Source organism: Nansenia antarctica (genome assembly GCF_963989245.1).
Source record: "Nansenia antarctica genome assembly, chromosome: 10".
NCBI lineage: Eukaryota > Metazoa > Chordata > Actinopteri > Argentiniformes > Microstomatidae > Nansenia > Nansenia antarctica.
In genome coordinates this window covers 12,069,106-12,085,898 of record NC_137680.1, presented here as the reverse complement: position 1 = coordinate 12,085,898, position 16,793 = coordinate 12,069,106, and the positions used below count along the sequence as shown (strand labels likewise).

The following is a 16,793-nucleotide window of genomic DNA, read 5'->3' as shown; positions in this document are numbered from 1 at the left end:
GAGAAATCATCAGATTCAACATGAAACCATTGTTTCTTTTAGCTTTGTGGACTAAAATGTGAGTTGGATTTAGATTTAGATCTTCCTGAAAAAGAATCAATGTTAAAACATATATGTTGTGTTTTGCTTATTTAAATTAGTTTGTGTGAAGGCATGGCTCCAGAGAGCTGTCAAGGTTAAATTATCCCTTTCCTAGGCAAGGCAAGGCAAGGCAAGTTTATTTGTATAGCACATTTCATACAACAGGGGCAATTCAAAGTGCTTTACATACATTATTTAAAAATACAGCAAGAGGAGCATAAGAAAATAAAAATTACAATGAATAAAAGCAAATATAAGAAGTAAATAGATAAAACATTTAAAAAGACAATAGTTAATGGAAAAAAGACATTGATAGAAGTGTTTGTGTTTAATCATAACTGGTGCAAAACATGAAGGTTTTTAGCTTAGATTTAAATATTTTAAGGGTTTGGGCCTGTTTGATTTCTTCAGGGAGTTTGTTCCAGGAGCATGCAGCAGCGTGACTGAGACATCCTACACAGCTGTATGGAACCTGTATGGAACCTCAAATATGCATTGTAACACAATCACAGATGACTGGCAACTATTATTATGTCAATTATACCTTGGTCGTGTGATCATTAAACGATTCATTAATTAATTATTTAAATCCAGTTAATTGATCATGTCCAATGATGAAACAGTTGCATCAACACTCATCCCAACACACTGTGTATTCTGTCATACATCTATATGTATATATATATGACATTGATTCCCCTCAGATTGGAATACCATATAAACCAAACTACATCGATAATGTCAATAGAGCCATAAAAACATCTACATACATCTACAATTCAAAACAATATACACATAACATGGAAAACATAATATTGCATTACTGTTACTACTACAACCACTACCAATCCAACTGAGTGATGGTGAAACAGTGAAAACAATTGTGTGTTTGTTTTTTTCTTTCATATTAATCAATAGAAGTTTCCAAAAACGTGATATAGGAAATCATCAGAATGCCTACAGATGCTGACATAAGGTTATTTCCCTTTGTTTCATAAATGACTTGATTAGACCAGATTCATTTGCATGCAGTTTTGCTTCCTGTTTCTTCAAATACAGTCCCTTCCTCTGACCACCTCAACAGTCCATAGTAGACCAGACTACTCTAGACTACCACAGACTTCAAGTCCTCCTGTATCTTACTGAGCAAAATGTTACAAACTATTCTGCTCCTCTGTTTTTTAACTCTGTGGACACAAGGTGAGTCTGATTTAAACTGATTCACGTTCATGTTTTGTCTTTGTACTGTATGTGTATTCTATGCTATGTTATCTTAACTATGAATCTTGACAGAGTTCAACTTCTCCAGCAGTTCATACTTCTTCAACAGTATCATGTCTCTCTTGTTATATCTGCAGGTTCATTGGGGGACATCACGGTGGACCAGTCTCCTCGAGTCATCACTGCCAAGCCTGGAGACACTGTCAACATCATCTGTACAGCCTCACAAGACATTCACGATGATATGTCACTGCACCAGTTTAAATTAGGACAGGCACCCAAAGGCCTCTTTCATGACAGTGTTCAAAGGTATTCTTGGACTCCTAGTCGATTCAGTAGCACCTATACTGCAACTGTCACCACCTTCACCATCACTGGGATCCAGGTAGAGGATGAGGCTGTGTATTACTGTCAGCAGGACGAAGAACAACCATTCACACAGTGAAATATCGCCGTACAAAAACCTCTGTGATTCACACACAGCAGATCAGTGGGCTCATGCGGTCAAGCTTCAGAGAACTGTTCAGCTTCAGTGATGACTGTCCCACACAGCTGCATGGAATCTACAATAGCTCAACAACAGACTCTATCTCTACTGTACCAAAGATGGACATTCACGTTGAGGAGTATTGCATTTGATTCCTGTGTGGATATGATTCCTGTGTGGATAATACTGCTGACAGATTTGAGTGTGAAGATTGCCCTCTGTAGCCTAACAGTGCAGAGGGAAGATGCTATATCTCTATTTGTTGTGGAGAGAGGGACATACTGTACTATACAAAGACAGTTTTGCGGTTATGGTAAGCATTTATCATTAGATATTATTGTTGAGATGTCAGGATTCTATTTGCTAAATAATCATCCCCTGTTATATTCATTTCTTTAGTATAACAGTTAGTTTCTTAGTTTCTTAGTTCTTGGATGCTTGAATAATTAAGCGTTATCGAGCCTAACAATGATTCTATAATGAGTTAGAGGGGTTTTATCATGGTTTGGTAAAACTGTCGTCTGATTTCACAGTGCCGTTCACGGACCAGTGAGCTTCATGAAGGGGAGGTTTTTGTACGGCGTCCTCGTCTGTTTGAATCACTGTGATACACTTTCGGGCAAGGGACCAAACTCACCGTTACAAGTAAGTTGCTGTTCAATTAATGTTCAATGTAATGTTAAATTAAAATGTTAAATTAGATTACAATACGTTTTGAGACTCTAGGCTACTGTGTTGTGAATCATTTCATTCATGAATTAATTAATCACTATTAGAAGAGTCCTTAGAAGAATTCCTCTCATATACTGTAATTTAGATTATTTATCAACATTTGCTGCTGTTTGATTTAGTATTTTACTAAACGTTGAAAATACTACAGTATTTTACTAAACTAAACAACGTTGAATGTTTTTTTCTATGCGCTATCACCATAATTCAATGATTTCTATTTCCATTTGTGACATGGTCTGGTGAAAAGGTCCGCATGCCGGCAAATTCTTAACTCACGCAAATGACCAAAAAGCTTTTGTGTTTTCTGTTTTTATTAAGGATGAAGCTGCCACATTGATTTAGCAAGCAAAAGTCATTGCGGCTTTTTTTCATTGCTGTCTCTCAGGCTTCAAATCTTGGGGGACGCTGTTTAGTTACTTAATATTACGAAAGTTTAAGTGTTGAAGAGCGCTCTCAATATGACAAACAACAGTTTTAGGATCACAAAATACTTATCGTATTAATTAATAACGTATTATTAATAACTAATAATTAATTTTATAACTTAAAATTATATAATCTGCCGTCCTGCTTCAAGGCTACTGGGTTAGTGGGCTTGTAAACAAATGTGTTCAAAAGCAAGGACTGTGTGATCATCTAATTAAGTGTAGTTATGTGTTTTTAGCATGTTGATGCTCTATCAGCATGTTGTGATGTGCTAAACATGCAGTTAGATGTTCATAGTGATGTTCTTTCTTAGCTGCTATAGCTAGCTACCAACGCAATGGTAGCAAACATGTCTATTTTGATGAACAATTTTGTCCTTTATTTGGTTTGAGGTGTACCAACATTGAAATAAGCTTCTTCAACTAGTTTCAGATGTTAATGTATGACACATGCTTACACAAGCTTACGATCTGCACTTTCATAATCTGTAAAAAAAAAAAAAAAAAAAAAAAAATGACTTTTTGTTTTTTCCCTCAGACCGTGCTCCGTCCCCCCCCCAGGTCAGTATTCTTGCTCCATCTCGCAAGGACCTGTCCAGCACTGGCCACACCTCGCTGGTCTGTCTGATCAACAACTACTTCCCAGATCACCTCACAGTCACCTGGACCATCGATGGGAAGAGCCCCACGGGGGACAAACAGGACGGCCAGTCAGTGCGTCAGTCTGACGGGACCTACAGCACCAGCAGCACACTGACCTTCTCCAGCTCTGTCTGGGAGGCCGGCCAGAACTATGTCTGTCAGGTCCAGCATGAGAACAAGGGGGCACCCATCACTGCAACCCTGCAGAAGAGCCAGTGCCAGATGGAGTAGGATGAGTAGCATCTGAAACGCTGTTGATACTTTCGGCATAGCAAATGGTTTCAGACCAGCTTGTGTTTTCACTTCTGCTTTTCAGTTGAATGGTTTTGTTACTATGATTACTGCATTAGATAAATACATGCTTCACCCTTTAACACCAGGGACAGCGACGGAAACAAGTCACAGACTTTCTCCCTCTATCCCTGACAATCACAAATGCCTATGTATTCTATTTTTTTTGTCAATAAATCAAATCAAATCAAATCACTTCAGTATTTCAGAATAAATTGAGATCATATCAATTACTGTATATTTTTGGTTCATTTGTTTAATGTTTTTTCTTCTGAAAATTACAATTTAGAGGGGTATTTCATTATTGGTCACTATACATCAATGACCCATTATAAATCATAACTTTAAACACACAGCATTCAATCATGGTGATAGTAAGCGTAATCTTTTGAGAATGCACCATGAGATATATATTTTAAACCATACTAATAAACCTTGTGTTCATTTGAAACATTTGGGTTATGTCTGATAAGCTTATCAAGACCACAGTCAGGTCACATAGCAGAGGTGTTGGTATGAAACACGTTCTACAGCATTGCTTATGAATGTCACTAACACTATACCATAAAAGTTCATGTTTTATTTTCTTTATATATCTTTTTTTTTCAGTTTATATCCAATGGGTCTCTCATGAATACTACATCACCATTTGACTTGATAACATTTGTTTTTCAATGCTTTTAGGGGAACAGTTAAGTCAGAATTCCTCTTCTAAATGTCTATTCAACACAGAGCCTCATTCCCTTGTTGTGTCCAATTAGAAAGTTGAGAGAGTCTGTCAAAAGGGGTTGGTCATAGCAAAGACATAAGCCACTGGCACCTGTAGTCCAATGTTAACAAAGTGCCACTTCCCCATGCCCAATGCTCCTACCGCCATGCCCACCGTAGTCCCTATGGTGCCTGCCCATGAGGACCACCCAAATGCCATGGATGCAGCTGCCCCCACAGACACCCCTGCTGCCCCTACCGCTCCCAACAGTGCCCCCGCTGTCCCCCCCACCCCCAGCACTGGAGCCGAGGCCCCCACCACCATCAGGATGACCCCTGTCACTCCAGCTGCTCCCACTACAACCTTCCCCTCGCCCCCCCCTCGGCACAGAAGACCACCCACTATGGCACCTAAACCCAGCTGGCACAGTTTAGCCACAAAGAAACCAGCGCCCAACGCCTCCAGAGAAGACCTGTGGTTCATCCTGGTGCTGATGTTCTCCCTGGAGAGGTTCTGTCCTGCCACTCGCATTTTGATGGAATCCGACAGCACTTCCTGGCCGACGTGCACGGTGAGAACAGCGATGGCAAACGTGGCAAACATCCCCATGCAAGCCATGATCATCCAGAAGTTGAAATTAGATGATTTTATCAATATGAAAAACATGAAGAGGACCAATGCTAGAAGGACCGCGAACACAAACCGGTAGCCACCAAACCCGAACATGCCGAACCCCGCTGTAACCATGGCGGTCACAGTCATCGGAATCCCTGAAAACGCCAGGAACTCCACATATTTCACCACTACATTGTTGATCTTCTCCCGAACCGTCCTCATCTCTTCCTCCACCTCTCGTCTCTCTCTCCATGTTCTCTCCATCTCCTCCCTCTCCTTGCGCTGTGCCTGCCAGACAGTCCTGTGCTCCAGGCCCTCTCTTCTCTCTTCTCGCTCCTTCTCCAGGGTGATGATCCTCTGTTCCATCTCCACAGCCACCTTCCCTCTCTCCTCCGTCTCTCTGGCCTCCATCTCTCTCTGCTCTTTCTCTCTGACCTGGGCGCTCTGAGTCTGCCCCAGGATGCAACAATCTCCTTGCCTCCATACGAGTTTCAGCAGGAAGTGCAGAGCAGGTTTGAGCATGGTGAATAAAATCAGAGCCCAGAGAAGCCCCTTCAAACCTGATCCCATTGTGATGCCTTCAACTAGGACCCCCAGAATGGCTCCGCTGGCTGTGGTTCCGAAGGCCCCCACCAGGCCTGCTACTATCCACACTCCTATGGACTCTGCTTGAGACGCTCCTCCACCACCACCAGCACCCCCATTCCCACTGCTAGCACCCAGCAACACGGATGCTACCACTGAGGCTAGTATGACCCCAGCCACAACGGAGGTCATGGCTGTGGTGAGTGCGGTGGCTCCCAGAAGAGTCCCCAGCCCCAGGGGGCCCACAGTCTTGATCCCCTCAGACACTGGCCTCAGCAGGGGTCCAAAGGTCATCTCAGACATGGCCTGGTCCACAGGCTCCTCGGTGGCGCCCAGAACACATCCTCCCACTGCTCCCAGGACAAACCCTAGGGCTGTCTCCACCATGGGGCTGCTGACCTCTGAAACACAACGGAGAGAGAGAGAGAGAGAGAGAGAGAGAGAGAGAGAGAGAGAGAGAGAGAGAGAGAGAGAGACAGAGAGAGAGAGAGAGAGAGAGAGAGAGAGAGAGAGAGAGAGAGAGAGAGAGTGAAAGTTGTTGTTGAAGTGTGGATTTGAGATATAATCATCCGTAAGGCACATGACCAAAATGTATTTGTATGTTGTAGTTCTTGACAGGGTTTATACAGTTTGTGTTTGTTTGTACTGTGTTAATGAATGGAACCACTCTCTTTTCAAGAATCTGGAGCAAGGTGTCAGCAACAGACTTGCTGATCAGGTTTAACCAGCAGAGTGTCATGATCCTATCTCGCATGGTTTAAACACCAGCTACAGTGAACGCATGTAAGACTGGAAGTATAGAGGTAAGTAGTTTGCCAGATGAATTCTGTCTTTCGGAATTTCCTATACAGTATGTATGTATGTATAACCGCTCTATGACGTTACAAGGTAAATAAACACATGGCCAACATCCCGCAGTGTAGTGCATGAGCAGGCTATGCTAACAGACTGGCCACATGAAAGTGTCCATAAGTCATTAAGGAGTACAAATACTTGCACATTCTATTGCCAACAGGGTACTCCTGACGGGGAGACTGATGAGGGTCATGTGTCTCCATGGTTACACTTACTGTCAGCCAAGCTATTCAAAAGCAATCTTGTTCACACTACCTCAGCATTGGCAATCCGTTTACCATTCTCTGAAAGGTTCAGTAAGGCGGTTCAATAAAGTACAGTTCTTACCCAGCTTGGACCGGGGCATGGTGATACAGGAAGCAGAATTCCTTCTCCCTCCAGAGCTTATAGTGCTAATAACTCTCTCTCTCTCTCTCTCTCTCTCTCTCTCTCTCTCTCTCTCTCTCTCTCTCTCTCTCTCTCTCTCTCTCTCTCAGGTGAGAGGGTGGCCACTCTCTGTGTATGATTGCAGCAGATGAAGGTGCTCCTCTCCCCCCCCTATAAGACAAGACGTGACTGGACACACCCACTATCTGTCATAACCACTACCCTCCCACCGTGCATCACATGAGTATCAGCGAGCATACTTCTTTTATCTGGCATCTGCCCTATCTCCTCCACTTTCCTGTCCTGTCACTCATCTCAATACACTCACCTCACACAGTGGCTACTGGGTGGGGGCAGAGGGATTCCAACTATGTTCTAGTGGGGTGTGGAGTTGGAATCACATGTATGGGGATGTGTGTAAGGGAACGAGATGGAGGAGATTAGTAGGTAGGTATTGTAAGGAAGAGGAACTATCAAATCAGAAAATCACGGTCCAAATATCCCCAATTATCACCATAGAAACAACTGGCAAGAGGTAACTCATTCATTCATTTATTTCAGCAGGGTTGATGATACAGCTGTCAGACAATCAAAGAGGCAGTTCTTGAAGAGGAAATTTTGAGAACACAGAGGGAAATATGATCCTGCACTGACAACCATTTTTGATATAATTGTATATATATCCAGGAACGCACTTTGTGAGTGGCAGGGAAAAGGGGCAGGAGCCGTTGCTCCTTTCACCCCTACCTGTGCGCCTCTCTGTTAGAATATAGATTTGTCGTCTTTATGATAGTTATCACTGCTGCCAGGAGAACTCCATACGATCCTGCTGATCCCAGTTGAGCTGTGAAGACTCCGGCTGCCCCCAGCACCATCGCTCCCATTGCAACCATTCCCAAGGCAGCTGAACTCAGAGTAACCACTGTCATCATCTCATGCCCATCCCTGCGTCTGGCTCTGGTCATATCCTCTGCGCCCATCACTCTTTCCGTCACCAGCTTTGCGGCTAACGTTGCAGCCAGAGCTGTTGCTACGTTCTTAAATGCCCCAGGTGACTCTCCGAAAACGCTGCTGCATATGACTGATCCGAATGCTTCCAGTACAAATCCCTTCCCTGAGTATTGTTTTGCTGTTGACACACCAGCTGCACCCAGAGATACCCCTGCTGCCCCTGCCATGCCAAGTAGTAACCCAACAGTTCCTCCGGCACCAAGGTACCAGTCTGAAATATTCAGCACTACAGCCACCATGATGGATATCCACACAGACACTCCTCCAACCATACCAGCGTTCAGGGAACTGACTGATACTGCCCCCAGGACAGAGCCTACCAGCCCGGCTAACAGGGCAGTAGTGTGCACCAGTGATTGAAGCACCATGGCTGTTTCATAATGCAGCCGCCCAGTAACATAAGAAGATCCAGGATGCTGTCCGAAAAGCATACTGGCCATGGCTACAAACCACCCGTAGAGAACCCATAGAAAGGTTACTGTGCTGACTTTGCCCAAGACGATCTCTGCCAGAAAGGATAGACTGCGTGCAGCAGGTAAGAGAACTATTGATGAAAACAATACGAAAAAGGGAATAACGTCTGCGTCACGCCAATCCACCCCAGCCATTACATTTCCTAGCCAAACTCCGAGCAGCATAGTCATGAATGTCAGAGTAAGGAACACTATCAACAACCCTGTCTCCGTAATAGCCACGTTTTTATTTATTGGAAATAAGGAGAGGCTGAGAAGGACTCCCATAAGACACAGCCCTATTGGTCCCATCATCAAGACGGTTGTTAAAGCATATCCCAGGACTGCTCCTCCTATTCCAGGTCCCAGGGCCAATGACAGTCCAGTTAACCCCATCCCTACACCTGATCCAACTCTCCTACTCATGACTAACATCATAGTCCAAGCTCCTAAAGTAGTACCACATGCTAGGGATAAGAAGACAAGGCCAAGTCCTAGACAGCCCAGTAGTGCAACCAGCGCAGGTAATCCAGTTATTGTGGCTGCCGCATCAACTGAGTCCACAGGAAATACGTTCAATCGAATCATCACCTCCACGGCCCTTGAGGCTTTCGTTACTGCCAGCATCAGAGAGTAGCTGCCAAGGCCCACTCTCAGCAACACCCCAAGAGTTGACTTCACCTCTGTAGAGAAGATACAGAAAGCAATTAGTAAACTTACGGTCTCTAGAAGTTCACACACACACACACACACACACACACACACACACACATACACAGACACACACACACACACACACACACACACACACACACACAGACACACACACACACACACACACACACACACAGACACACACACACACACACACACACACACAGACACACACACACACACACACACACACACACACACACACACACAGACACACACACACACATACACACACGCTCAGTCAAACAAAGGAATACACTAAAAGAATAAAAGCTGAATGAAAAGTTAGTTAGAGATGCTAATGTATTCTTACCCATGTGGGAAAGTCAGTTTGTCTGATAATGGATCGTTGAATTAGACACTGACAACAGACACTGATGTATTAGATTAGTATGTATTAGATTAGTATGTAGAACGTTTATCATAAGAGCTGCTCTGCGATGATGCTGCTGAAGTAACGATAATGCAGGCTGACTTGATATGCTGGAAAACTGAAACTGAAACCAGATGTATTGTATGAGTAGTCTTTCTTGTTAGACTTTAACCTTATCAGGTACACTGATGATTAGCTTGGCCATACAATGAGGCACGCCTACCACCAAACATTGCCCAAGTCCCAATAAAGTCCCCAAAAGGACATCAGCTGTAGGGATCTTTCAAGATTATTTCCTGTTCCTGAGAGCTCACGGGCGATCCAGAGTTGATGGAAGTGTGACGACCACGCTCTGGAGGGAAATTCAAAACAACAGACAGATACATTTGCTACAGGAATACTATGGATTAACAACAACCGTACCATGAATGTAACTATCATGGGTTGATATATGGATGGAGATAGCGATAGTATCATGGCAGGTTGTAAATAGAAAGAGGAAAGATAGGAGCGACAGTTATGGAAGTTCAATTATTGGTTTGGAGGTGGGTGACATGGCCAAAACAGAGAAGGCTACCGAGACAAGTGTGACGAAGGAGGATGAACAAAATGAATGGAAAGTGATGGTAACGTTAAAAAAAAAGTAGGGGGGCATGTTCACCCACTTAAACTGACGAGAGCAATTGAGAAAGAAATGAGCAAGATCAAGTGTGCTAAATATTTAAGTAACAGGAGTTTTTTGAGAAAGGAGAAAGGATCAGTGCTTATCCAAGAGAATGCAGCCAAGCTTAGAGTTGCTATTATGATATACCTTTGGCAATGACGATGGATGAGATAATCCAGGAAGTGAAAGGAGGAAAGGTGGTGAAAGGTAATAGGCTACAAATGCAAAGAAAGGGGGTGAAAACGGATAGCCTGTCAGAAGTCCTTGAGTTTGAAAATGTTATGCCCAAGAAAGTAAGAATGGGATATTTGAGTTATAATGTCAGAGAGTTTATCCCAGTACCACTGTGATGTTTCAAGTGTCAATGAATGGGACACACAGCATAGAGCCCATCTGCTTCAAGATTCGACATGCTGCGCGTTCAGAGATGCTCTTCTCCATACCCTGGTTGTAAAGCGTGGTTATTTGAGTTACTGTTGCATCAGAGAGTAGCTACCAAGGCCCACTCTCAGCAACACCCCAACATCTATCAGCTCGAGCCAGTCTGGCCATTCTCCTCTGACCTCTGACCTCTGCCATCAGCAAGGCATTTCTGCCCAGAGAACTGCCGCTCACTGGATATTTTCTCTTTTTCGAACCATTCTCTGTAGAACCTAGAGATGGTTGTGTGGGAGAAATCCCAGTAGATCATCACTTTCTGAAATACTAGAACCTCAAATAAAACCAAAGGTAGGCCTACATATAATTAAGACGAGGACTAACGTTTAACCAATATTGCTTAAATAATAATCTCTCCTTCTCCAAAGGCCCCGTGCCTAACTAGAACTATATAGCCTACCTAACTACCTACCTAACTATTCAAAGAACAGAGCAAGAGCACAATACCCTATTCAGATTAATACTAATATACACTAGGCTACCCATCAAAGGTTTGAGTACACCTGTTTAAAAATCCATGATTAAAAATACCTGTATAGGCTACGTGTTTCTAAAATGTAAAATAAATGTCATGTACTTGCAGGTTGCTCTGAACTAGTGGGCTTCTCTCGTTCATTTCTCACTACCTGGCTGCAGGTGCAAGACATTTAGCTGGGACGGGAATTGAATTTGGAAGGGATTTTTGTGGTGGGTTAGATCGTAAAATAGTATACACAGGATTAGATCGTAAAATAGTATACCGCTACTAGTAGCCTATACAGAATTTAAAGCCCTGATGTTACACACTCCGGTACAGTAGGTGGCGGTATGCACCTAGACACGTTGGTTGCGACTCGCCATTAAATCAGTGAAGAAAAAGAAGAAGAGGGGAACTTTCAATCCGTTGCAAAGTTGTTCTACGGAACGGTTTTAGTGCTACACATAAGCATTTCCGGTACAATGATGGCAGCCGTGGAAAAGGCACATGCGGAGATCTGCCCAGCAGATGTAAAAGGTAAACTTTGATCCTTTTACATGACATGGCAATGTTACAATGTTACAATGTTACAATGTTACAATGTTACACTGCGAGCAGCAAGTCTCGCTCTTTGGCTACATTAGCTAAAAATTATAGAATGATAATAATATTTGTTGCACTAGGAAACTATTGCTGTCTAGCTAGCAAGTATTAATTATACTTTAACCGTATTGTTGTTATAGTATAAATATTTGGTATCTGGATCAAATACATTACTTTTCCATTCATCACTCTGTGGGTTGAAGTCGAAGTGGTCATAATGTGGTTGTATTACAGTAATAGTCTGACATAGAGGCCTAATGTTTAGAGCATCAAATTAACTCCTGTTGTTTTTTTAATGAATGATGGCTTTGGCTAGTACAATTATCTATCTATCTGTTTTGGGTAGCTAGTTAGTCTCAGATTGTTGCGTAGGGAGTAAAGAGGAGTAATGTAAGGAGAGCTGACTGGTAGTTGGTCTGTGTGTCACTAATGCCATATGTTCCTTCCTTAGATGAGGATACTGAGCCCCAGGACGACAGTGGTTCTGATGGAGGAAGCGGGGGAGAAGGGTCAGATGAGGGAGGGAGTGAGGGGGAAGGATCAGATGAGGGAGGGAGTGAGGGGGAAGGATCAGATGAGGGAGGGAGTGAGGGAGAAGGATCAGATGAGGGAGGGAGTGATGACGACGGAGGACTGAGCAACAGCGGGAGCGACGGGGAACAGGCAGAGGATGAAACCGGAGGGGCAGAGGAAGATGGCAAGGAAGACAACAAGCAAGCAGGAGAAGAAGAAGAAGAGAAAAATGCCAACCCTAACGCTGGATGGGCTGAGGCCATGGCCAAGATTCTGCAGAAGAAGACCCCAGAGAGCAAACCCACCATCCTGCTGAAGAACAAACAGATGGACAAAGTGAAGGAGAAGGAGAAGAAGGAGTGGCTGGAGAGGAAGAAACAGGTACAATCACTCTCTCTCTCTCTCTCTGTGTGTGTGTGTGTGTGTGTGTGTGTGTGTGTGTGTGTGTGTGTGTGAACTGGAAAAGGCAATCTAACATGCTTGGGTTTAGGTCAGTGATCAATTATGTATTGAACAACCGTTGGGTATCTGACTAGGCTTAGCCGAAAGCAGTTAATAAGATAGCAAACGTGTAAATCACGCGATGCCCTCCTCAACTGGATTGAAGTGAAACTGCAGCCTTAAGTCTTATCTGTCTGTGCTTTTTAACGTGTTCCCCTCCGGTCAACAGACTGACAAGAAGCGAGCGTGGGAGATGATGAGCCGAGTGAAACCTGACCTAGTGAAAGACCGCGAGAACGAGAGGAACCTGCAGAGAATCGGTACCAGGTACACAACACATTGACCTGTCCAAAAGCTCCAGCTTACTTCTGAATGAGGATACCGTAGTTTGACTTTTGCCACTGTGACAAAGCACATTGAATAGAGTGATGCCAAAAAAAGATCGGATATAGAAAATGATTCCGTGCCTAAGCCCTATAGGAACACTGCGGAAATTAAGCTTATGAAATTTGTGTCATTTTGAAAGAAGGATGTGAACAAGGCCCGCCTTGGTGTGTCTCTCTCCTCTGTGTCCCTCAGGGGAGTAGTGCAGCTGTTCAACGCTGTGAGGACGCACCAAAAGACCGTGGATGACAAGGTGAAGGAGGTGGGAGGCTCTGAGAGGAAGAAGGCCAAGCTCCTCTCCTCCATCTCGAAGAAAGACTTCATCAACGTCCTGCGGGGGACGGAAGGGCCCGGCGAGGTCAAGAGCGAGAAACAGACGGTGGGTCTCACCTTCGGGTGTCTCAACAGTATTTACGTTTGCAACGATTGTGTACATGATCTCCATTAGTTGGTCTGTAACATTACCATAACATTGTCCATTGACGTTACAATATGTGTCAGTTAACATGACAGTTTAGCTTAATCTTTGTCAGTGTGAATGATTAGTTGCTCTATGAGTGTTTTCTTGGGAGTGTCAACTAGGGATGCTCCGATTTATCGGCCACCGATTTAAATCGGCCGATTTCACTCCAAATGACTCGATCGGTGATCGGCAAAAATGGCCGATCGCAAAAGCCGATCTTTTAAGTTATTTTATTGTGGGAAAACGTTATTTCTATGTTGCGATAACTTCTCAACAGGATTTTACAGGGTTCGTTCAAACTATCGTAATTCTTGAACTATACGTGCAATCGGAAAAAAAACAACAGTTTCTGAAAGCAGAGAAGTTGCACTCTCTAACCATTTAGGGTTATTACGGTAGTTCACCAAAAAAACTAATGCATTGACCTCTAAGCGTCATAGGAGCTGGAGAGTGATTTCAAGAGAAGCGGTATTTTATACTTTAGTGAGTTTCTGTACATACTATATGATTGTGATTGTGAAATGTCATGAGGTTAGTTCTAGAGAATTTACCTGATAGAACATCGACATGCTAGAAACACATAACTACACATAATTAGATGATCATACCGCCCCAAACACAAACACGTCCCAAAACAAAAGTATTTACAAAAGCCTTACCAAATAGTAGTCTATGGCAAACGAGAATGGTGAATCCAATCCATAAAGTATGTAGTGATCGTTAAACTGTTGTTTATTTTTCGTGTTATGAAAAAAAACGAGTCGGCGAGTAGCGTAGTTCTAGGCTGCGTTCGTAAATTCGCCCTGGAAATCTGACCAGCAGTCATGGAATGCCTCTTGTCCAATCAAATTACTTGGTCCATTTATGACGTTGAGCCCAGTGTGCCCTCCGGCGCTCTCAGAGCGAATTTACGAACGCAGCCTAGAACTACGCTACTCGCCGACTCGTTTTTTTTCATAACACGAAAAATAAACAACAGTTTAACGATCACTAAATACCGTCAGTTAAGCTGCGCCCAAAACCCTGATATGTTGCCACGTGAAACGATAAGACAAGAGGCCACGATACGATAATCGCCGTAGGAGGCGATTTGACTGTAGGCATGTGAAGTTATAATTTCTTCAAACTTGCAGTGGTAGCAACGGTGTGTGTGGTTTACTAAATATAGCGTGCGTGTGTGTGTAGCTGTACGTGTGTGTGTGTGTGTGTGTGTGTGTGTGTGTGTGTGTGTGTGGCCCTCCTGTGAGAGGTGTGTGTGTACGTGTGTGTGTGTGTGTGTGTGTGTGTGTGTGTGTGTGTGCCATATCTCAGTATGTAGGCTATGCAGTGTAAGTAAGTGTGTGAGTTTATTCTGTTATTTATGCTATTATATCTAGTATTGTATTGAGAAGCAATGGAAATGAATCAAGAATTGATAAAGTAGGCTAACTTACATTATCATTGTTCTATATGCAACAGAACAGATCACCCAGCATTGCTAATGAAAATAATCAATGAATGTGAGTCTAATACCAATACTTGCTCAATAGGTCTTCAAATCTATTAAAAGTGTTCTTATAAAGGTCTTAAATGTAACTTGTAGAAACCTGCTTACATTAATTATGGTTAATGGGTTAATTATGGGTGTTACGGTCAGGGCCATCGCTACTTACACGCGCATCATTGTTAGACTGTTAATGATAGAGCTAACCATCTACGGACAAAAAAAAAAGTGTCACCTTTTTGGACCATCGCCAGTTTGCACCCCTGCGTATGTAAACCATGAAGGCCACGTTTATGATGTCTTTTATACAGCCATATCGACTGACTTGGGTCTGCGTTTGCTTGGTGCCTAATGGATCAAGACTTTTGTCTAAAAAGCAAAATATATGTAGGCTTAGGCTATTATCCAGTCAGTAGGCATACAGTTATGTATTTTTTAAAAGATCGGTATCGGTAGATCTTGAGGGGAAAAATCGGTGATCGGTATCGGCCCCAAAGATCCAGATCGGAGCATCCCTAGTGTCAACTGTTTATATTAATGTCAACTGTTTATAAACATTCATGTAGTTTCTCTGTATGTCCAATTGGGGGCACTGTTGGCTTTTGGAACTGGAGATGCTGTCATGAGAGTATTGTGACAGGACTATGGAAGTTGGAATTGTATTGTGTACCTGCTCTTAAGTTTGAGGACACACCTGAAGCATAAAACATTCATCTATATGTTTGTGTCATGAACCACTATACTTTTTGTTAAATCTGCGATGTATTTTGTGTTCAGGCTGGTGAGGAGAAGCCTGTGTGGAGCGTGCTCAGAGATGACTACATGATGGGGGCTTCGATGAAGGACTGGGACAAGGAGAGTGATGAGGAGGGGGGTGGTGGGGAGCCAAAGGGGGGCGCTGAGGACTTCAACAGCGATTCAGACTGAAACTACTGATCTGCGTCACAGACACGCGCGAGCGAGCACATGCAGAAGTGTGTGTGTGTGTGGACAGAACTGTGCCTTGGTGTCCATATGGAGGAACGGAGTTGAACTGTCCTGATACCCTGAGATCTGCTCCAGGCACTGGCCAGGGAGCAAGAGCAAGACTTAGGGTGTCATCTGTTCTGATCTACAGTGGCGAAGTCGTCTTCGTAAAGCTAGAGCTGTCTGTCTTTTGAATGACCCATTCAACATGTTTCCATCCCAAAATCTGTACATAGACCCTTTTTGTAACACCCCTCTAAATAAAAAGCCAGAGTATGTACGTGGTCAGTGAAGTGTTCACCTGTTCTTGTTGGTGCAGTCAATGTTGTTTGCTACTTGAATATCTTATTGCATGTTATTGTTTGGTTGGAAATGTAATTTCAAGTCATTTGGTACAGGAAATGAATGTGAAATTATATTTTTATGATCAGAACATTTTTGAAAATTACAAAAAGATGGTGGAAGTGTCCCCAACCCTGCTAGCTACAGAATCGTTATGCTGAGGGTTGTAAATGGTCATTATGGGATATAGAAGAGAATACGGACAGGACATAACTGGGATTGTCCTGCTCCCTGTCCAAAGAATGTGAGAAGAGCCGCATTACCAATGACCCTTCACAGGAAGTGTGTGTGCCAGAGAGCATGGAACAGCTGGTGACAGTGTAATGCAACCATAATGTACATAAACCTTTCCTTTAACGACGCCCAGACTGCGTGTGTCTACTGGACCGTTGCCAAGGTGATGACCCTCGCCTCGGAGTGACCCGTCCATGGGAGTCATGGCGATGGGGCAGTGACAGTTCTGCTGACTGTGGACTTTCT

At 43.5% G+C, this 16,793-nt stretch overlaps 1 protein-coding gene and 1 gene segment (V, D, J or C); both read left to right on the top strand.

Annotated features, from left to right (window-relative positions):
- The first annotated feature begins 2,774 nt into the window (after nucleotides 1-2,774).
- Nucleotides 2,775-3,819, top strand: LOC308166647 (Ig lambda chain C region-like). The segment is given in 2 exons: nucleotides 2,775-2,780; nucleotides 3,508-3,819.
- Nucleotides 3,820-11,603: 7,784 nt separating this feature from the next.
- Nucleotides 11,604-16,259, top strand: rrp15 (ribosomal RNA processing 15 homolog; the record flags this gene model as incomplete). Its single annotated transcript, XM_080540974.1, has 5 exons — nucleotides 11,604-11,655; nucleotides 12,173-12,615; nucleotides 12,905-13,002; nucleotides 13,255-13,438; nucleotides 15,783-16,259. 5 exons carry the CDS (start codon nucleotides 11,604-11,606, stop codon nucleotides 15,930-15,932), a joined length of 927 nt encoding a protein of 308 aa, XP_080397100.1. The 3' UTR covers nucleotides 15,933-16,259.
- Between the last annotated feature and the right edge of the window lie 534 nt (nucleotides 16,260-16,793).